The 23,618-nt window shown below is 43.9% G+C and overlaps 1 protein-coding gene across 1 annotated transcript in view; it reads right to left on the reverse strand.

Moving 5' to 3' along the window:
• MAP2K1 (mitogen-activated protein kinase kinase 1) overlaps nt 1-22,147 on the reverse strand; it is a 93,763-nt gene extending 71,616 nt beyond the window's left edge. Inside the window, exon 1 of the mRNA XM_066343828.1 lies at nt 21,564-22,147. Coding sequence (XP_066199925.1) covers nt 21,564-21,643 — 80 coding nt within the window. The 5' untranslated portion in view covers nt 21,644-22,147. The remainder of the gene's footprint in view (nt 1-21,563) is intronic.
• Between the last annotated feature and the right edge of the window lie 1,471 nt (nt 22,148-23,618).

Consider the following 23,618-nt stretch of genomic DNA (forward strand, 5'->3'; position numbering starts at 1 on the left):
AACTCCACTCCAACTAGACAGAAAGCCACACAAACAACCTAGGTGTGGTGGGATATTCAGAGTGCTCTGAAAGGCAGAGCAGATAACCACTGCCTAGGATGGGGTGGAGGAGAGATCTGTGACAGATTTACAGAAGTGTTGACCTACAAGTTGAGCTCTGACCTGAGATTAGGATTTCAATATGCACTGAGGGGGGAGAAGAGGATCTCAGAAAACAGTCTGAGTAGAGGCCAGAGCTCACTGGGAAAGATATGAATGAACAATGGAGAAGCTGAACCCAAGAACTATCTAGAACTGACCCCCAACATCTGGCTAGAACCAAAGGAAGAGAGTGTTACCTTCCCTTTGTGTCAGTTATTACCTCTTCCTATTCCTTCCTACACACAGGGAGAAAGAGAGCACACATAGGAAATCCTCTTTAAACTCTTGAAGCTGAGCTTGCTGGGTGGTTCCTGTCAGGCAGATGGCGGTCCTAGACAAGCTAGGAGGAGTCTATATTGGGATGTACTGTGTGACAGTTGTTCCCTAGGAACCTTTTGTAGACTTCTGTTCACTGAAAAGTTATTTTGCTTCCTGCTGTTGGGCAGATAAAATATATTATGCTCACTTTGTTAAAAATGGGGCTGTCCATGTGGAAGCACATCGCCCAGGTGATAATATTAGTTGCCCTTCCTATTTGGGATGGGCGTGATTGTATTACTGTGTGTTGGGGAGGGCTTTCACGCCAAAAGGTTTTAAAAGGAAAGATCACGTTGTTCTGGGGGAAGAGTAATTATGTTCTAGGAGAGCAGAGAGTGGAGAGCAGAGAAAGGCCACGTGGAGGAGAGGAGAAGCAGCCAAGATGGCAGAATGCTGAAGGAGAAGCCAGAAGCCAGTTTGTGCAGAGTTTGTGCAAAAAGAAGGAGATAGGGAACGAGGTGAATAAGACTGGTGAGCTAGAAACCTTTGATTCTAAGAAAACTCAGATAAGTCAGTGGCTTTGGGAGCCCTGAACGGAAAGGGACATGTTTTCCCACTGTGTGTATTTCTTGCCTGCCGGGTGCAAGCTAGGGCTAAAGCTAATGGCCCACCAGTTCTTGGCGCCGTTGTTTCATTACCATCTGTCTGAATCAAATGCGAACCTGCATGGGCCAGGCGGCTGTGACGGTGGCCATGCCTACTGGCTTGACACCTGCACACCCCCCAAAATTTCAGGTGTGCCCAGCATTGTTTCCATTCTAAGTCTGTGTAGATAAAGAACAAGTGAAGAGCCCCATTTTCTCTCCTTCTCACCTGATAGAGAATAAAGCACCTTGGGCTGAGAATCTGGTCCTGGCCCTTACCACTTGTCCTGTTAATCATAAAAAGCAGTTTACACAGTGTCTATGAATCCTTTCTGCTGGACAAGTGCTATTATGCTCATTTTGTAAATGTGGAAATAGGCTCAAGGATCGGAAAGAACTTGCACAAGATCCCTTAAATCAGGGGTCCCCAAACTTTTTACACAGGGGGCCAGTTCACTGTCCCTCAGACCGTTGGAGGGCCGGACTATAAAAAAACTATGAACAAATCCCTATGCACACTACACATATCTTATTTTAAAGTAAAAAAACAAAATGGGAACAAATACAATATTTAAAATAGAGAACAAGTAAATTTAAATCAACAAACTGACCAGTATTTCAATGGGAACTATGCTCCTCTCACTGACCACCAATGAAAGAGGTGCCCCTTCCGGGTGTGCGGCGGGGGCCGGATAAATGGCCTCAGGGGGCCGCATGCGGCCTGCTGGCCGTAGTTTGGGGACCCCTGCCTTAAATAGTAAGAGACAGGGTCAGGAATCAGACCCAGATCTGCTGACTCCAAAGCCTTTCTTCTGTATCACACTGTCCCCAAGCTATGCTTTCTCAAAAGTCACATTCACAATTCAAATAGAACCTGCTGTGTGATCAGGCCGACTTCTCTTAACCCTTCTTTGTAGCCCTGGGTTCTTTTATCTGCCAAAAAACAAAGATTTCCAAGATTCCTTTCAACAATAAAATGTAATCTATTTACTATCTTAGAGCTTGAGAGTGTGCTCAGTGGTGACCATGATAATGTGGAGATCATTATATAAACCCTGAGGGTAGCAAGGCATCTCCATCACCACCCACTCTGCACAGAAGCAGCAGGCACAGAGTGGTCATGAGGGGAGTTAACAGTTGCACCAGGGAAGGAACTCAGATTGCACTATTCCTCTACATACGGCACTTATTCAAAAGCACTGCAGCCTGAAAATTCTGAAGCCTGCAGACTTTCAGACCCCTCTGGATTCAAATGAAACACTTGGGGAGGTGAAACATTCAAAATCTGATCAGGAAACCGGGCTCTTCACTGCACTTGCTAGCACCCAAAACAAGTACCACTCTGAGAGGTGAACAGTATGTCCTCCTCAGATCACCCTACAATTGGGCCTATTCACTCCAAAACTCTCATAGCCTATTTCCAACTTTCTAGAAATTAGACCCTACTCTACAAACAATACCTGGAGTCCTCTGGGTGCTCTGCCCTGCCCCACCACTACACAATTTCAGTCAGTTAGAAAGACCAGATGTAAGCTTCCAGCTGTCCCCACCCTTTTTTTTTTTTTTTTTTTTTTTTTTTTGGTATTTTTCTGAAGCTGGAAACGGGGAGGCAGTCAGACAGACTCCCGCATGCGCCCGACCGGGATCCACCCGGCATGCCCACCAGGAGGCGATGCTCTGCCCATCCGGGCGTCGCTTTGTTGCAACCAGAGCCACTCTAGTGCCTGGGGCAGAGGCCAAGGAGCCATCCCCAGCGCCCGGGCCATCTTTTGCTCCAATGGAGCCTCGGCTGCGGAAGGGGAAGAGAGAGACAGAGAGGAAGGAGAGGGGGAGGGGTGGAGAAGCAGATGAGCGCCTCTCCTGTGTGCCCTGGCCGGGAATCGAACCCGGGACTTCCGCACACCAGGCCGATGCTCTACCACTAAGCCAATCGGCCAGGGCCTGTCCCCACCCTTTGAAGTCCTCTCCACCCCTGCCTTTGTGCTCACAGGACAAACAGACACTTTCCTGGATACCCTGCCATCATTCTCATTTCTGTTTTTAATCTCTCTAAGCACATTCATGCTCGTGACTCTAACATTTCTTTCGGAAAACCCCCAAAACTTTAATTTCTCAGTTTCTAAAAGACAACTTTCTAAACCATGAGTCTGTTACAATGAAATCAAACATCACATTTAGGCTTCCTAAAAATATTACCCCAGCACAATGCCTCCTTTCTGTTCCCACATGGCCATCCCCCAAATGCAAACACATATACTTTAGACTGTCATGTAGATACTGGAGGGTATAATTTAAGTGGCTTTAATAACATCTACTGAAAGAACATTTGCATATTATTCTTTGCTTTACTTCAAAACTAGGCTCCAAACTGGAGCTTTTAATGAATTTCAGAACTAAATATGTAAATATGTGGATGGCAGACACTGACAAAATTCAGACAATATTTTAAAATGCATTCAATCTACCTATAACATTGGCATCTTTTTCTATTTTCAGCAAAAGTCCTTTTTGTCCATCTCTCAGCCCAGTGCCTGGTGTATATTAGGTATGTATTAAACAACAGTTAAAACAATGCTAATACATCTTCATCTTCTTAACACACAAGTTAGAAAAGCTACTGTAATCTTAGTCACAATCTAAGTCTATTTGACCTCAACACAAATGCCATTCAAATCAACAGCAAATAACAAGCAGCTGCTCTCATTCAAAGCATACATACCTCTGTCACTTGACCTGGTTTGAAGTTTGTCTTCTTGTTTGGAAGACAAATGGTTAGCAGCTGCAAATTCAATTACCAAGTGTTTGGTAGGACAGCTCTCCCTTCAGGAGCGCCCTGCCTTCCCGCCCCTTCTGTTTCCCCCAGGCATTTTCCCTTTCCCTTTCCCTCTCCCAAGCTCCAGGGGCCCTTCTTTCGCGTCAGTAACTTGTTTACTGAGCCCCTTTCTTCTACTCTAACTAAACTTCCTCACATTAAAAAATAAATAAAATTAAATTTAAAAATATATATACACATATACATATACATATGGTTGATAGTAAGGCAGAGAATGAACCAGAAGGAATCAAAGTGCTATATATTTAATATATTAACTGTGGAATTTCTTTCCAACAAACATCTTTCATTTCCCTAGGGAAAACCAATCCAGACATCCCCTTTGAACACAGGGAAACACAGGGCAGTACTTTGGGAAGAACCTATATAGATTGAAGGCCAGGCAAAATGGAGAGTAGGGGAGTCACTCCTTTTGCATCTCTCCATTCTGTTAATTTTTCTTTAAGGGAAGAGTGTGGAGTACAGGAAAAGCCACCAGTCCAAAGGCCTAGATTAATTAGATGTATGACAATGAACAAGTTACTTTGTCCCTCATTGTTGGGCAGATAAAATATATATATTATGCTCACTTTGTTAAAGATGGCGCTGCCCACGTTTTAGAGAGGAGAGCAGAGAGAGGCCGTGTGAAGGCCAGGAGAAGCAGCCAAGATGGTGGAGTGCTGAGTGAGAAGCCAGTTAGTGCAGAGTTTGTGCAGGGAGAAGGAAGGAGATGGGGAACTGAGGTGAATAAGGCTGGTGAGCTAGAAACCTTTGATTCTAGGAAACTCGGATAAGTCAGTAGCTTTGTGAGCACTGGAATGTGAGTGGGTTTTGGAGCCCAGTGTGTGTTTTTACTTGCCCACCGGGTGCAAGCTAGGATTAAAGATGATGGCCCATCAGTTTTTGGCTCCGTTGTTTCTTTACCGACTGTCCGAATCCAATGCAAACCTGCATGGGCCAGGCGGCTGTGATGGTGGCCCTGGCTACTGGCTTTACACTCATTTTCTCCTTCACAAAACAAAGATGCAAAAATCAAATAAATTAATAGAAGGGTAAAATTGGATAACCTCTAGGCCAGGGGTCCCCAAACTGCGGCCCCCTGAGGCCATCTATCCGGCCCCCGCCGCACTTCCGAAAGGGGCACCTCTTTCATTGGTGGTGAGTGAGAGGAGCCTAGTTCCTATTGAAATACTGGTCAGTTTGTTGATTTAAATTTACTTGGTCTTTATTTTAAATATTGTATTTGTTCCCATTTTGTTTTTGTTTTGTTTTTTACTTTAAAATAAGATATGTGCAGTGTGCATAGGGATTTATTCATAGTTTTTTTTTTATAGTCCAGCCCTCCAACGGTCTGAGGGACAGTGAACTGGCCCCCTGTGTAAAAAGTTTGGGGCACTAATGGATTTTCTGCAATGATGGAGGTGTTCTCATCTGTGCTCTTCAAGACAGCAGCCAGAGCCACATGTGGCCACTGGGCCCCTGAAGGGTGCTAGGGCAACTTAGGAGCTCATGTTTAAACTTTGATTTAAAATTAAATAACTACATGTGGCTTGTGGCTACAGTTTTAGAGTGAAACTCTAAAAAGAACTCTAGCATTTTATTCAATCTTTGGAGGGCATGTGGGAAAAGCATGGGTGTTAGAGTAGGTCAGATCTGGGTTCTAAATTCAGCTCCACCACTTATTAGTTATGAAATCTTGTACAATTACTTAACTCCCTGAACTTCATTTTCCACAATAGAATATTCTGACCTTTCTTGCAGAATTCAGTGCAAATTGAAGAAAATGGGTGGAAATACTCGAGATAGACCTTTGATAAAAGGTAGTTATTTTTCTAGTTATGATGTCCTTCAGGGTAAATTTTCTGTCTTTTGACTTCATCCTACTGTTCTTCCTTATCTAGGACCCATACTTAATTGCTCTACAAATTAACAGCTACAGGCGCAGCCCTCGTCTTTCAAGAAAGCAATTTGCTCAGGAATTATTCCAGGCCCTCAGCTATGAGTGAGCCTTCTGTAATCCAAGTCCTCTACACCTCCGGAACTGCCGATTTCCGCTTACCCTGTGTTCCACACCAGCACTCAGGAATTCACAAAACCCCTCCCTGCGATTGCCTATCGAGCTGAAACTTTCTGCAATGCAACTAAAACACCTGTTGGTGGTTTCTAGTACTTTCCTCACTAACTCTCCCCTTGACTTCCCCTAATAAATATTTCATGGCCTTTTCAAAATTTAGAAATGCTTATGACTACTTTCTTTTTCAAGTGTTCAGTATACAGTATTCAGAAATGCAGTAAACTACATTTATGGCTAACCCAGCATTAGTTTGTTTAGAAAGTGTTCCAGTAAAATAATAAAAGTGTTGCAATCTCTATTTAAATTAATATAATGTGCTAAGAGCCTGGTCCAAATGTTCCACTTATCTTTCCTTCGGTAAATGTAACTTTTCCATGGTTTAAATGACCAGTTTCCATAAGTGAACACAAAATGAATAAGGTAAGCAGGATAAATTTTTTAGTAGTAATAATTGTTGGAATGTTAAGCTGCTCTCATTTCCCCACCATTCCACAGACTGGGGGAGGGGAGAGGGCAGGAGGGGAGAGAGGAGACAGGGAAGAGGGCCAGTCAGGGAGAGGCACGCTGAAATACAGGCTAACAATTTGTAGGATATCAATCTGAATTTAAGTAAGCCATTAGACCAGCGGTTCTCAACCTGTGGGTTGCGACCCCAGCGGGGTCGCCTAAAGCCATCGGAAAATACATAATGCATATCAGGTATTTACATTCTGAATCATAACTGTAGCAAAATTACAGTTATGAAGTAGCCACCAAAATTATTTTTTGGTTTGGGGTCACCGCAACATGAGGAACTGTATTACAGGGTCACGGCCTTAGAAAGGTTGAGAACCACTGCATTAGACAAAGGTTAGCTTGGAATTCATGCTAACTTCTGAGGCCTCCTCCAACAAGGACACTCTTGAAGGATCATTTAGTGAAGGATAGTATTAAATTAAATAGGGAACCCTGGCTGGTTGGCTCAGTGGTAGAGCATCAGCCCAGCATGTGGATGTTATGGGTTCAATGTCAGGGCACACAGGAGAAGCGACCATCTGCTTCTCCTCTCCCCTCCCTCCCTTCCTTCCTCTCTCTTCTCCTCCCTCAGCCATGGCTAGATTGGTTCCAGGAAGGTGGCCTTGGGCACTGAGGATGGCTCCCTGACCCTTGCCTCAGGCACCAAAAAAATGGCTCTGTAGCTGAGCAATGGAGCAACAGCCTGAGATGCACAGAGCATCGCCCCCTAGTGGGCTTGCCAGGTGGATACTGGTCAGGGCGCATGTGGGAGTCTGTCTCTCAGCCTTCCCTCCTCTCACTAAAAAGTGAAAAAAATAAATCAAATAAGGCAAGTAATTTTGAATCTGGCCTCACAAATATAATGAAATTCTCATCTAATTATGTGAAACTAACCTGGATATGTAAGTTATAACTCAGTAAAAAAGGAAACATAACCTGGATCCAGATAAACCTGCGAATACAATATGATTGCTTACTCAATTGTGTCTTCTAACAATTCCCCAAATTTCAAGATCTAACATGAATCTAGAACCCACGTGGATTATTCGCTCAACTCGACTGTTCTACTTTGTCTAAAAGTAAATGCACCTGTCTGACCTGTGGTGGCACAGCGGATGGAGCATCAACCTGAAACGCTGAGGTAGCTGGTTCAAAACTCCTGGCCTGCTGGGCCAAGGCACATATGAGAAACAACTACTTCCCAATCCTTGCCCCCACTTCTCCCCCTCTCTTTCCCCACTCTCTAAAATGAGTAAAATCTTAAAAAAAAAAAAAAAAAAGTAAATGCACTTAAGGGGATTCATGATTCTGAACTTTTCTTGGTAACAGTAAATTCAAAATAGGTCAATTTCAGAAAAGCATTCATTTCAAGGGGAATTTTGTCTGGTTATTTTGAAAACCACTGCTTTTAAAACTAACATTATGAAGCTTAAAAACAGGCCCTCCTCCTATGGATCCTGGACTAAAATACCCTTTCCTCCCCCCATTTCCTTATTTCCCTTTTCCCTCAAACACCTAGAGAGTGGTAATATAGAGAAGTATCTCCTCCAGAGCTTCCGGATATTACTTGAAAAGAGCTTTTATAAAATTTTTTAGGATATTGGATAAAGTTACCAAAATTCAGGGTTGGGTAAACTTGGAAAATTTTCAAAGCACGTAAGTGTCCCAAATGAAAGCATGTAATATACACACCATAAGAAAATAAGTGGGGATAAAAGTTCAAGCACTTCTTTTCACTTCAGTGGTGTGAACTCCTGGGAAGTTCCTTCCCCTCTCTGAGAAGTTTTCTCCTCTCACAAACAAAGGCACTGGGCTCCAGGACTAAGGGCCCACGCAGCCCTAACAGGCTCTACTTCTCTAAAGCTGGGCAGCTGCTTCCTTTTTCATGGCTTCTTGGAAAGAGGAGAAAAGTCCCTGGCCCAGAAGGTTCTTGGGAAGCTTCATTATACTTAATAGCATTTCCCTGGAATATAAGAACTGCTATTGAGAGCTATGAAAGATGAGATAGCTATAAAATATAAAAGGAGTTGAGATGAAAAAATGGCGTTTTACAGATGACACTAGTAAATCTAGAAATGAATATATATTCAACCAAAAATTACCAGATACAGTAAGTAAATTCAATAAAACTGCAGGATATAAACAATTCATATAAATCAAACCATAGTTAAGATGGAAATACAAATTTTAAAAGGTTTAATCATTGCTCTGGCTGGGCACCTCAGTTGGTTAGAGCGATGTCCCAATACACCAAGGTTGCAGGTTCGATCCCCAGTCAGAGCACATACAAGAATCAGCCAACGAATGCAAAAATAATGGAACAAATCAATGTTTCTCTCTTTCTCCCTCTTCCTCTCTCTAAAATCAGTTTAAAAAATAAAAACTTTAAAAGGTTCAATCACAACAGCATCAAAATGTTACGTATTTGAAATATTAACTCAGGACACAAAAGAATTAATCAGAAGAAGCTGTAACACCAACGCAAGTGTTAATGGAAAGGAATACCATACAAATTTTTAAATTTTTCTTTAACCTTACCAATTAATAATTTTAAAAAAAGAGACTATCAAAACTGCATAAGACTTAAAAGAAAATTTTAGAAATAGAACAAAATACTATAAAGACCAAATAAAGATAAACCTGAAAATATAACAGATCAATAATAAATCATATTTAACAAACTCCAGTAAGATGCTAGAACTCATTATGGAAAAGAATTAACTTAAACCCATACCTCACACCAACCACATTAATTCAATCATCCCACCTGGGACAAAAAGTTAACCATGTAAAGAAGAGAAAAGGCTAGAAGAAAATAAAGGCATACACTCCTGCTAGTCATGAAGAGATGAAATATGTCTAAATACTAAAAATAAGCTGCCCCATAAAAAAATGACATGCTTTCAAAGATAAAAAAATTTTTTTTTCTTAAGTAATACAACATAAAAGGAAAATATCACAACGGGGCAATGTAGTAACCACATAATTTATAAAACTAAAATACAAAACACGCTGACCTACTGCTTCAATTGAGTCAGGAGACAAGTAACTGTGTGTGGGTTAATAGAAGACATGAACAAAGGAAAAAAACAAATAAAATACAAAGCATATAAAAATTATTCAGACATATTTTAAAAAGTAGTCAAAGGGGAAGAAAAGTTTGCATATGACTTTTCAAACTGTCCAGCTAGCACCACAAAACCGTCCCACTTACCGCTCTAGCTTCATCTCCTGCGACCTGCACGGGTGCAATAGGCGCACTAAAACTACTTGCTGGCTCCTCCACACATCCCAGGTTTCCCCACTTGTGTGAAGTGGCTCATCCTTAGCTCTCTTCCTGCTTCCCCCACCCCCATTCCCATGGAAATCCTAGCTATCCTTCAAGACCCAGCTCAAATATCATCTCCTCCATGAAGGCTCTCCTAATCTCTTCCACTGAATGTGCGTCTTCCTCCTCTCAATGAGCGCCCCACAGTACTTTCTTTGTACCTCTTCTTTTAGGGCACTTTTCTTATTCTGCAGCCATTTGTTTCCTTCTCGTGCCTCTGTAACCTCTTCCTCTTACATGAGATTTTAAGATCCTTGGAGGCAAAGACGGGCCTTACTCACCTACCTAGACTTCTAGCATAGTGAATTACATTCAGTATGCAGTCAATACATATAAAACTGAGTTGCTGAAATACAGAAAAAGATTCCCATTACAAAAATACAGCCTGGCTAACTGAAAGTAAAGCAGATTGACCTTTAAAGGAGCCCATGTACTGCCTATTAAACTATCAAAAAAAATCACTAAACTTGAAAAAAAAACCCACAACTTCCTAAATCTTCAGGAAACAGTTCAAATATACATTGTAAACTACTATCTTTTTTTGGAACCATATTCTGTTAATGTGTAACAACAGCAGTAACATGGTTCATTGCTTCTGATTCTGTGTATGAGGTCATCTACAAAGCAGAACAAAATATATTGGTTCAGAACATTTACAAGAGTATCAATGAAGTAATAAAAAATCTGGAAGCCATCTGAATAATTAGCAAAATGTCATTTGTGAAGCCAGACCCTATCAAAGTGTACTCTTCAGCCAAAAATAAACAAGTATGAGGATTGTGTGTCTGTGTAAAAATTGGGGAAAGTAGGAAGACTCATCAACTGATCACAACTAGCTAATGATTTTTTAGAGAGAGAGAAAAATATTGATTTGTTGTTCCACTTATTTATGCATTCATTGGTTGAGTCTTGTAGGTAGGTACCCTGACTGGAGATCAAACCTGCAACCTTCGCGAATCAGGATGATGCTCCAACCTACGGAGCTACCTAGACAGGGCAAAAACAACTATCTATGAATATAATGGAAAAAACAAAAGTTCAACTGGAAAACTTAATGTTTGTAGGTTCTTTCTTTAAAGGGTGTTTATATATTCAAAATTTTTGAAAGTTGTGCTTAAGCAGGCAAATGTTCAAAGACAGAGAGAGGAGAAAAGAGGTCACTATCATTGTCCACTTCTTCTTCAGCTCCCATGTAATCCTCTTCTTAATCTGACTCCCTTGCTGACATCAAAGCAGGATGCCCCTGGGATCTACACCAAAGAAACTGGAGGCAGGATCAGCATTTTTAGCAGTGGGCCCAGCACCAGAATTCAGAGAACACCTGCTACTTCAAAACAAAACACCATTCATTGTGGGAGGTGTTAACTTTGCAAACAGGTTTGTGAGCCTCCAAACAGTTCTCCTGGGCTTTCAGGCAACAGAACCAGAACACAGTACATAAAGTAAAACCACAATCAAGTGTCAGTAAGAGACAAGGATGATTTTTCAAAATTGGCAGCTTCTGGAACGAAAAAACAGAAACAAAACCCTAAGCTTTCTTCTTAGGTTCATTTCTTCTTCCCAGCCTGTGGGTTCTGTTTTCTCAAAGACTCACCATTGCTTGACCTATGCTTCCTTTGGATATGCTGGAAATAATAACTACCAATTCATATAGACAAAGCTAGCAAGAAGTTTTTTGTTTGTTTAAAAATTATTTTGGGGCCTGACCTGTTGGCTCAGTGGTAGAGCGTTGGCCTGGCGTGCGGAAGTCCTGGGTCGATTCCCGGCCAGGGCACACAGGAGAGGCGCCCATCTGTTTCTCCACCCCTCCCCCTCTCCTTCCTCTCTGTCTCTCTCTTCCCCTCCCGCAGCCCAGGCTCCATTGGAGCAAAAGATGGCCCGGGCGCTAGGGATGGCTCCTTGGCCTCTGCCCTAGGCGCTAGAGTGGCTCTGGTTGCGACAGAGCGACGCCCCAGATGGGCAGAGCATCGCCCCCTGGTGGGCGTGCCAGGTGGATCCCGGTCGGGCCCATGCGAGAGTCTGTCTGACTGCCTCCCCGTTTCCAGCTTCAGCAAAATACAAAAAAAAAAAATTAGGCCCTGGCCGGTTGGCTCAGTGGTAGAGCGTCGGCCTGGCGTGCAGGAGTCCCAGGTTTGATTCCCGGCCAGGGCACACAGGAGAGGCGCCCATTTGCTTCTCCACCCCTCCCCCTCTCCTTCCTCTCTGTCTCTCTCTTCCCCTCCAAAAAAAAAAAGAAAAAAAAAATTATTTTGGCGTTCTCCACTCTACCAAAAATTATTTACTTGGTATCAAGGTTATAAGGCCCAGGGGTCCAAAATGGTATGGTTCCTGATAATCAAGAAAGCATTATAATTAAAAATGATATTGCATTTAATGTGATGTTTATTATACAATACAGGCCAGAAATTCAAAAGGAGAAAAATGTGAGTTAATATTAAAAAGGGCATAAGACTGCCTGACCAGCTGGTGGCGCAGTGGATAGAGCGTTGGACTGGGATTCAGAGGACCCAGGTTCGAGACCCCCAGGTTTCGAAAACCCCCAGGTAAAAATAAAAATTTAAAAATTAAAAAAAAAGGGCATAAGACTTAGGATGAATTTTGTTCTTTGGGTACTTTTAAAAAATGTATTACGAATTTTTCCAAACACACAGAAAAATGGAAAGACTAGAATGGTGAAAATCATAAAATAATCAACTTAACTGAACAACTGTGAACACTTGCCCCATTTGCTTTATGTATGTCTATTTTTTTTGTTTGTTTTTTTATAGACAGAGAGAGAGTCAGAGAGAGAGAGAGGGATAGACAGGGACAGCCAGACAGGAACAGAGAGATGAGAAGCATCAATCATTAGTTTTTCGTTGCATATTGCAACACTTTAATTGTTCATTGATTGCCTTCTCATACATGCCTTGACCATGGGCCTTCAGCAGACCGAGTAACCCCTTGCTCGAGCCAGCAACATTGGGCTCAAGCCAGTGAGCTTTTGCTCAAACCAGATGAGCCCTCGCTCAAGCTGGCAACCTCGGGGTCTCGAACCTGGGTCTTCTGCATCCCAGTCCGATGCTCTATCCACTGAGCTACCACCTGGTCAGGCTGTATGTCTATTTTTTGCTAAACCATTTCAAATAAGTTATATGCATCACCTATGAATCACAACACTTTCCTACATAATCATAATATATTCTATTATTACATCTTTAAAAATAACAATAATTCTCTATTCAAATATCACTAATTGTTCCAAAAGTACATTTTATAGCTATTTCATTTTTTTGATTCAGTACCCAATTGAGGTCCATGTATTCCATCCAGTTGGCTGCTCCTTAGCATCTTATCCCAGAACAGCTACCACTACCCACCACCACTGGCCCCCTTTCCCCAACCCCTTTTTCTGTGACACTAAAATTTTATTTATTGATTTTTAGAGAGAGGAGAAAGGGTGGATTGGAGTAGGAGCCATCAAGTTGTTGTTTCTTTTTATGTGCCATGACTAGGCTAGCCTAGGGTTTTCAACCAGCAACCTCGGCATTCCAGGTCATTGCTTTATCCACTGCACCACCACAGGTCAAGTCCTGTGACATTGACTTTCTAAAGAGAGTGGATCAGTTGTACTGTAGAATGTTCTATATCCTGGATTTGTCTGATTGTTTCCTCATAGTGTCATTTAACTTGTTCCTCTGTCCCTGTATTTGCTATAAATAGGAAGCTATTTATGGCTTGATTATATGCAGGATTAGGTTAGATTTTAAAGGAGGGACAGACAACATATAAAATGTCCAAATTAACCTAACTTATCAACATTTGCAATTTGGTATCAAGATCCAAAGGGTAAGCACCTGACGAGGAGGTGGAACAGTGGATAGAGCGTTGACCTGGGACGCTGAGGACCCACATTCGAAACCCTGAGGTCACCAGCTTGAACACAGGCTTACCAGCTTCAGCATGGGGTCTCAGGCTTGAGAGTGGGACCACAGACATGACCCCAGGGTTGCTAGCTTGAGCAAGGGGTCACTGGCTCGGCTGGAGCCGCCCTCCACCCCCATCAAGGCACATCTGAGAAGCAATCAATGAACAACTAACGTGCCACAACCACGAGTTGATGCTTCTCATCTCTATCAATAAATTAAAAAAAAAAAAATCAGAGTATGAGTCAGGTTTCTGAGAAGAAATCACAGCTGGCATCTATTTGGCTAGCACTCCAGTAGTCATAAAGTGCTTCCATGCACATTAGTCCAGATGATGCTCACCTGGCCCAACTTCCCTCACAGGTTTGTTATATAATCGTTCTTACTTTACTAACGAGGAAAACTGAGGGGGTTCAGTGAAGTTAAATGACAAGCCCAAGGTATTGGGGACTGAAGACCAACAGGGTCTTTGCAGTTTAGATTTTGGGGGGACAGAAGTGTGCGGAACTGGCAGTAAGCTGACAGTCTGCCCAACCCCCACTTCACTTGTTCTGTGAAGTTGCTAAAGGCTATTTTTTTCCACACTTTCAAGCTGGCAGTGGTGCAGGATTGTTTATACTCATCCTATCCCCCACATCCCCTGGAAAGACTGGAGGCAATCCTTTGTTTTGTGAAGTTATGATGTTATATATATATGATGGGGGTTTTCTGCACTAGGTAGAATTCTTGGGTTGCCTTGGAAATGTGATCAGTGATCTCCTTGATTTGCTAATGGCCTCACTTTGCCCTATAAATAAAGCAAGTAGGGGGGTGGAGATCTCGCTCTACTCTTGCCATCAGCATGCAGAGGCCTCCCGATCCCATCCTTTTTCTCTTTAAGCCTATTTTCTTTAATTCCATACTGTTCCCACTCAGGACCTGGAATTACTAGCCGCGTGGGTTCGTGGCAGGAAGTGTTATATTAGACAGTGATCAGGATGTCCTCTGTGTGGAGACATTTGAGCAGAGGCCTGAAGGAAGCGAGATATGTGGATATCTGGGAGAAAAGCATTCCAGGTTGAGGGAACAGCATGTGCAAAGGCTCTGGGGACTGGGCCCACCCTACTGCGGAACAGTACAGAGAATAGTGTGGTTAGGCAGAGGGCATGAATGAAGGGAACAGTGGAAGAAAACAAAGATCCTGATTAGGTAGGGCTGTGTAAGCCATTAAGGTAGATTTTACAAATCATTACTATCTCTACTTTACAAACAAGAAAACTGAAGGTCAAAAAGTACAAAGAACTTGCCTAATGTCAAAGAACAAATGAGGCTTTGAGAAGTACCCTGTGTTACTACTGAGATTTTTACTCAGGTCCCAGACTTCTCCTGTAGAGATTTAAAGTATTCTTTAAAAAACAAAGAAACAGAGGCCCTGGCTGGTTGACTCAGTGAACAGAGAGTTGGCCTGGTGTGTAGAAGCGCCAGGTTTGATCCCCAGTCAGGGCACACATGAGCAACGACCATCTGCTTCTCATCCCCTCCTTCTCCCCCACCTCTCTCCCTTCTCTCTTGCAGCCAGTGGCTCAACTGGTCCAAACACTGGCCCCAGGCAGTGAGGATAGCTCAGTTGATTCCAGCATTGGACCCAGATGGGGGTTGCCAGATGGATCTCAGCTGGGGTGCATGTGGAAGTCTGTGTTATCACCCCTCCTCTCAATAAAAAAATAAAAATAAAAATAAATTGAAAGAGACCCTGGCCGGTTGGCTCAGTGGTAGAGCGTCGGCCTGGCGTGCAGGAGTCCTGGGTTCGATTCCCAGCCAGGGCACACAGGAGAAGCGCCCATCTGCTTCTCCACCCCTCCCCCTCTTCTTCCTCTCTGTCTCTCTCTTCCCCTCCCGCAGCCAAGGCCCCATTGGAGCAAAGTTGGCCCGGCGCTGAGGATGGCTCTATGGCCTCTGCCTCAGGCACTACAATGGCTCTGGTTGCAACAGAGTGATGCCCCAGATGGGCAGAGCATCGCCCCCTGGTGGGCGTGCCAGGTGGATCCCAGTCGGGCACATGCGGGAGTCTGTCTGACTGCCTCCCCGTTTCCAACTTCAGAAAAATAAAAAAAATAAAAAGTATATAAATGTGTGTTTCATCTTGGAAGGAAAGGCAAGGTGCCTTAAAACCCCGGAATCCCCTTTCTGAGTACATTCCACAGGGAACTCTCACAAGGATCGAGAAGGAGCTATGGTACCAAGACAGTAATGGCTGCACTGTCTGAGGCAGCAGAGGTTGGAAACAATGAAGTGATCTAATTCTAGCAGAATAAGTAAAATGTGGCACATGGACATGACTGACTGCTCTGTAACTGAAATAATGAACTACATACACATAAAAAATCATGAATAGAGCTCAGAAATATGCTATCTAACTTTCAAAATAAAAAGACACTCAAAGGTTTGGGGTGATCACTTCTTTTCAAATATTCTGGTTCTCTTCCAAGAAGACCCCCACCTGAGGATCAGTGTGGCTATGTATATACTTTGGCCAATGAAATGGTTGTGTTAGAGACATGTTTCACTTATGGGCCAAAACTTTAAGAGCCAAAATGTGGTTCACAAGTCTCCCTTCTCACATAAGCATATTTCTGAGATGGTGCTACCATCAGTCTGGTCCCTGATGGAATCTGATCAACAGAGCTTCCCACTGACCTGCAAGTATGTTAAATTAATAAGATTTTGTGGCTGTTACCTCAACATAATCTAGTCTATCCTGATTAATGCAGATTTATAGTACAATATTTTTAATTAAAAATTAATATAATTAGAGTGTACAATATGACTTGATATATACATATATAGTGAAATGATTACAATTGAGCTAATTAACATATCTGTCTCTTTACATAACCATTTTTTTAATATCGTAAGAACACCTAAAACCTACTCTCTCTAAGCAAATTTCTAGTATTCAATACAGTAGTATTAACTACAGTCATCATGCTGTACTTTAGCTCTCTAGATTTATTCATTCTACATAACTGCAACTTTGTATCCTTTGATCAACATTTCTCCACTTCTCCCACCTTTCCATTCCTATTAACCAGGGGTCCCCAAACTATGGCCCGCGGGCCGCATGCGGCCCCCGGAGGCCATTTATCTGGCCCCCGTCGCACTTCCGGAAGGGGCACCTCTTTCATTGGTGGTCAGTGAGGGGAGCACATTGACCATCTCATTAGCCAAAAGCAGGCCCATAGTTCCCATTGAAATACTGGTCAGTTTGTTGATTTAAATTTACTTGTTCTTTATTTTAAATATTGTATTTGTTCCCATTTTGTTTTTTTACTTTAAAATAAGATACGTGTAGTGTGCACAGGGATTTGTTCATAGTTTTTTTTATAGTCCGGCCCTCCAACGATCTGAGGAACAGCGAACTGGCCCCCTGTGTAAAAAGTTTGGGGGTCCCTGCTATTAACAACCTTTCTACTCTGCATGTGTGTATTCTATTTTTTTAGATTCCATATATAATACACAGCATTTTTCTTTGCTTTCTCATATGTGCCTTGACCAGGAGGCTACAGCCGAGCCAGTGATCCCTCACTCAAGCCAGCAACCTTGGGCTTCAAGCCAGCAACCTTGGGCTTCAAGCCAGCGACTTTGGGCTCAAGCCAGCGACCATGGGTCATGTCTATGATCCCACGCTCAAACTAGCGACCCCATTCATGCTCAAGCTGGTGAGCCCGTGCTCAAGCCAGGGATCTCAGGGCTTCAACCTGGGTCCTCTGCATCCCAGGCCAACACTGTATCCACTGCGCCACCACCTGGTCAGGCTCCAGGTCTGGCTTATTTTATTTAGCATGTCATCCGGGTTTATCCATGTTGTTGCAAATGGCAGGACCTCTTTCTTTTTTAAGGCTGAACAGTAGCACAACAGCATTCAGCACTCTAAACACAGAAATACACAAAACAATATTATCACCTCCCAAAGGTACACATATACAACAAACAGGTGGAATTATAAAACCATATGTTAAATAACCTAGAGTGGGTAAGTGGTGTCTGTGAAAAAGAAAATGGGGATATGAAAAGGACAGTAAAATGGAAAATAAAAGAAAAAAATGAAAAGGTATAAAAAGGTTTGTTAAATACATTGTACAAATATTAGAAACCATTCACTCAACAAACACTGGTGCAGTTATTATGTGCCAGGTATTGTATTCTAGGTACTACTTACAGAGCAGTGAGTCAAAAAATGGCAGTCCTGGCCCTGGCCGGTTGGCTCAGCGGTAGAGCGTCGGCCTAGCGTGCGGGGGACCCAGGTTTGATTCCCGGCCAGGGCACACAGGAGAAGCGCCCATTTGCTTCTCCACCCCTCCGCCGCGCTTTCCTCTCTGTCTCTCTCTTCCCCTCCCGCAGCCAAGGCTCCATTGAAGCAAAGATGGCCCGGGCGCTGGGGATGGCTCTGTGGCCTCTGCCTCAGGCGCTAGAGTGGCTCTGGTCGCAACATGGCGACCCCCAGGATGGGCAGAGCATCGCCCCCTGGTGAGCAGAGCGTTGCCCCATGGTGGGCGTGCCGGGTGGATCCCGGTCGGGCGCATGCGGGAGTCTGTCTGACTGTCTCTCCCTGTTTCCAGCTTCAGAAAAATGAAAATAAATAAATAAATAAATAAATTTAAAAAATGGCAGTCCTATGCTTATAATTTATCATATACAAAAGAGAGATTTTAAAATACCCTACTAAAAAAGTATAAACAGTGAACGAACGTCATTTAAAAATGAGGTGACATGAGGCCCTGACAGGGCAGCCCAGTTGGTTAGAGCACTGTCCCAATATGCCAAGGTTGCAGGTGCAATCCCTAGTCTGGGCACATATGAAAATCAACCAATTAATGCATAAATAAGTGGAACAACAAATTAGTATTTCTCTAAAATCAATAAAAAATTTTAAAATCATAATTAAAAATGAGGTGACATAAGAAAGAGGGATATACTTTAAATTAGGTGGTCTGTGCACATCTCTGAGGAAGTGGCATTTAAGAGAGGTGAAGATTGCCTCCTTCCTAGATTTGGAAGAGGCACGGATGATTCAGTCCAGGCAAAAGGAACAGCATGTGCAAGGACCTGGTGAGTGTACAGACCTTCCCATGGAGGAAGTGAAAGAGGACCAGAATGGTAGAAGAAAAAAGCGGCAGGAAATACAATTAAAGAGATGGGGGGAGGGGAGCCACAATGTACAGACCACTCCTAGTGATCTCATAGCCCAATATAAGAAGTCTGAATTTTATCCTAACTTCAGTAGGCCCGTGAAAACATTTTAAACAGGGAAACATGATCTTATTTCCAATTTATTCATTCTAACACTTTGCACCCTTGCAATATGATCATAATTTTTGTAAAACTTGCAAAATAAGTTTTTAATTGTTCCATTGATTTGAGACAGAGGAAAGGGGAAAGAAGGAGAGAAAGAAACATCAACTCACTGATCCATTTATTTGTGTATTCATTGTTGCTTCTCATCCTTACCCTGCCCAGGGATGGAACCCACAACCTCGGCGCACAAGGACGATGCTTTATCCACTGAACCACCTGGCCAGGGCCAGTATTTATTTCTTCAAGGACCTCCTAGAACTTATATAAACTTGGGTCCCATATAACCTAGCTCCATCTGAATGGGGTAAGTGCTACATTAGAGGTAAATCCCAAGGTGTCAGGGAGCCACAGAGGAGAATCAACCTTGACAATTCAGTACCAAGAGTTCTTTACTGTCAATGGATTTCTTTTCTTCTTTAGTTTACATTGTATGATACTGTTCAGAATTGTGCCCTGGTCTAAATCACAGAAATCATGAGAATAGTAGCTTTGCTTGAGAAACACTCTAGATGAAGATGTATAGCTTTTCCCCTGTCTGTACCAGGAAACGTGGTGGGACAGTCCCTGTTTCTCTCAAGCAGCCTACACAAAGATGCCTCCTAATGTAACACAGCAATGAGTCATGGAGGTAGATGCATATGCCACAGAAAATTAAGCAAAGGAGAGTCGTTTATCCAGAAGCCAAGGCACCTTAACACACATCTCCACCACCAGGAATGAAAATTATCTTCTAGTTTCTTTCAGTCTTCTCAACATTTAACCAGTAACAAAGGCACCAAAAGCTAACATCTATGGAAGATTTACTATGTATTGATATTTGCTTATTTAATCTTCTTAACTGCTCCAAGTCAGTTGTATCATTAGTCACATTCTCAAAGGTAAAAAAACTAAACTTAAGCCTTAGAGATTGAAAGATTTGTCCCAAGCCACAAAACCACAAGTAAAAGAACCAAGCTTCAAACTTAGCCTGATTTCAGAGTCACACCTCTTAACCACTGTATAGAATCTCCCAGTCCTACCCAAGTTTTTCTGCCATCTACACAAACCATGGCATTTTCTTCTTTTCCTTCCTGTACTGTTTTCTGTTAATGAAATTTCTCCCCTTTACCAGGAATACAGTGATGTCACAAGTAACAACAGCATGACAACAGGTACCACTTTGTACCTTCCTCCAAATCACATAGAACATTCAGCCAGAATCAGGCCACAACATTCAGCCAGAATCCATTGTGGTCAAAACAAAAGGTCAAAAGTTTGACCTGAAAACAGTGCTGGTTACTAAGAAATCTTTGTCTCTGGGGGTTTCGATCTATTTTAAGAAGTTAAAATTTTGTAAACTAAAACTGAACAAATGTTTGCAAAGCAATCCACTGTCCTGTACATTTCAACATGCAAAACAGACACTACAGTATCAAAGAGGGCTTTTTGGGAACAGGTTTAAGGAACTTGTCTGAGCTCACACCACAGGTCCATCAATGACCTTATCATCTTTGCAGGGATGGACATTCACCAAGCCAACAGGTCCCTGGAATATTAAAATCCAAAGAGGAGAAGGTTATAGAAATTACCAAAGGGCAGGAGGTCTAAGCCTACCTACTCTATCCATTTCATCAGCTAGCTTCCTAAAGTCTCCACTGCTCAGCTAAAAGATTAAGGAACCAAATCTTTTACAGTTGTTTCTCCAGCTAGCAGGGTCTCTCTCCCTCACAGTCTTTCTTGTCCCTTACCCAAAACCCAAAAGAGTTGAGGGAGCTCAGAAAACACCATGAAACAATCTCATCATTATTTAATGTAATAGAGTGCTGGCTACTGAACAACACTGGAAGCTGCAAAGATGGAACATCTCCCGTGTAGTGTCCGTGGCCATGGTGTTTATGTCTCAGGTCGGGAGTTTGGAGCTCATGGACCAGGTGAGGAGGGATTTGATGAATGAGTGAATGAAGTCATATGAAGAGGAAGGCCATCCCCTGTAAGACCAGTTTCCAGGAAGAAGGGCAAGGACCAGGAACCCCCAAAGTCAGCAACGGAAGAGCCACCGGGACGTCAGTGTACACACGCCCCCGCTGGCCAGGCAACGGCCGGCAACGAGGCAGTCCGCGCCCACAGGTGTCAGGCACCAAGGTGAGGATGCTGCTAGCTGGTCCCAACTCCACTCCATACTCTGAGCCGGTCTAGAAGAAACTGATGCGATCTTAATTTTTCCCAAGACATATGCCCTTCTCCCCATCACAGGCCAGAATGCAAGAGGTTCGCATTTAGAAAACAGCTGGAGAGGAGTGGTTGAAAAACCAGTTTTTCTTTAATTTTCCAGTAGCCAGGGATGACGGAAAGGGTTGGGAAAGGGGGGAAAATCGAGACTCGCAAGGTCCACCGACTGGTCTGAGTCAGGAGCACAATCAGTGCTTAGTCACCGATACCTCGGCGGCCGGGAGTTCTTCGCCCCAGCCGGCCCGAGACGTACGTGACGAACTCGAGCGGAGCCCAGCGCGCGGCGCACACCCGACTCTGCTCCTGCACCCCCGCTGGGGCCTCCCCAGCCCGGCCCCGCGCTCGCCGCCCACCCCTGACTTACTCCGCCGAGCTGGTCCCGTTAACCGCGGAGCCGTCTGGCGCCGGGTTCAGCTGGATGGGCGTCGGCTTCTTCTTGGGCATTTTGAACCCGGGAAAGTCGCTTCCAACTCCGAGGGGAAAGCGGCCCCTCTTGCTTCCTCCTTCAGCAAAGTCCCGCGCCCACCGCGCCGCGCCAATTCGGGGCCGCGAGCCCGGGGATGCCTTCGGGGGACAGCGCGCCCGGCGCGGTCCCGTCAGCGGCGAGGGGCCGGTGGCGGTCTCGCAGGACCCCCGCCCTACTCGCCCAGGGCTGGGCTCGGCGCGCAGGGAACCAGAGGGCTTCCCAGCAGGCGCAGTTTGGCAGCCCGGGATTCCCTCCTTATCTCGCTCAATCAACGGGTCCTTCGGGCTCGAGCGGTTCCGCCGCACACGCAACGGAGCCCTGCTCCTGCCACAGCCCAGGAAAGTGCAGCTGCCGCGGTCGCCCGATTCCCAGTCGCTCCGCGCAGCGGCCCCTGGGAGGGACCAAGAGGCGGGGGAGGGGGGAAAGTTCCCCCCCACCCCCCTCCAGCGGGGCAGATGCCTTTCCACACACCCACTCGGCCCCGCCCCAATTGCCTCGCCGACAGCCAATGCGAGCAAGCCTCAGCGGCAGATGACGCGGAAATACGTCACGGGGGCGCGGCGCGTTGCTCTGGGGGCGGAGTCTGGAACGGGCTCCACAGTGCCATCTACTGGCCGAAGGCACCCGGGTGGACCCACCGGGAAAGGAGGTTGTGCATCCTGACTCCCAGAGAGAGCGGGAAAAATGAGTTTGTACTGGCCGGTACCGTGCTGCCTGCCTCCTCTGTGGTGACTGGAGTCTCTGGGCTGTTACGTTGACGGAGATGAAATAACAATATAAAATAAGAAAAAGGACCCCTCCTCATGTACAAAGAAAGGGCAGCGTGGTGGAATAGAAAACTTGTTTTAGAGACTCCTTGCCTCCTCGGCACCTATCAAACTGGCATATATAAATATATATATATATATGTACATACACATTTTAAAAAATACTTTCACTCAATAATTACAGCTCTATGAAACTTTAAGTATTAAGATGTGAATTAAGAGCTTAATAAAATAAAAGGGGCACAATGCCTCTTCAAAATGCACATTCGGTGTTCCTCATCCCCTTGGCCTTTCCTCAAGTATTCAGTCCTGAAGGCGTTAGCTGTACGGAACAAAGTAATGTCTGCACCTGAAGGTCCAGAGCAGGGTGTCAGCCACGCAGCAGGGAAGGAGGCTATAGAAACCCAAGAGGGTGAAAAGGGCACCAAGGAGGCAGCCCTAGAGGGGGATCTTGTAGCCCTTGAGCCAAGTGGGTAGGGCAAGGCATCCAAGAGAGGGAAGCGTGGCAGCTTTGGAAGTCTAACTGCAATTAAAAATTATAAAGCCACGTTCCTCACTGTGGGAAAAAGGAGTTTCAAATCAAGAAAGGAAGGAGAGGTCTCTGGCCCCATAACTCTGTTAGTTAGAGCATTGTTTTGAAGTGCACAGGTTGCCGGTTTGATCCCCAGTCGGGGCACTCTGGGCACATACAGGAACAGATCGATGTTCTTGTCTCTGTCTACCTTCCTCTCTCTCTAAAGTTAATGAAATAAAACATTTGAAAGATAGATAGATAGAGAGAGAGAGAGAGAGAGAGAGAGAGAAAGGAAAAGGGAAAAGAAGAAAACCCTGTGGTGTTATATTAAAATTGGAGGTATTGGTGTGAACACATAGTTTTCATTATATAGGAAAAGATAATGTGTGAATGTGTGTGTCAGTAGACATGATTCTGTATTTATGCATATTAAACATGTAAACTTTCATACCAGAGTAAAATAATAAACACTAAAAATTAATTGAAACTAAAAAAAATAAAAATAAAATTAATTGACACTAACTTTTTTAGAACAGTGTATATTGAGGAGCAGGACAGGCTATCAGAATTCCAGTATAGTTTTATATTTGCTAGTGTAAATGAATACTAGTAGAATTTTTAGCAATTAATTAAACTTTTCAAGGCCTCGTTGTCACCCCTTGAAAAATACGA

The sequence above is a fragment of the Saccopteryx leptura genome, chromosome 6 (assembly GCF_036850995.1).
Source record: "Saccopteryx leptura isolate mSacLep1 chromosome 6, mSacLep1_pri_phased_curated, whole genome shotgun sequence".
NCBI lineage: Eukaryota > Metazoa > Chordata > Mammalia > Chiroptera > Emballonuridae > Saccopteryx > Saccopteryx leptura.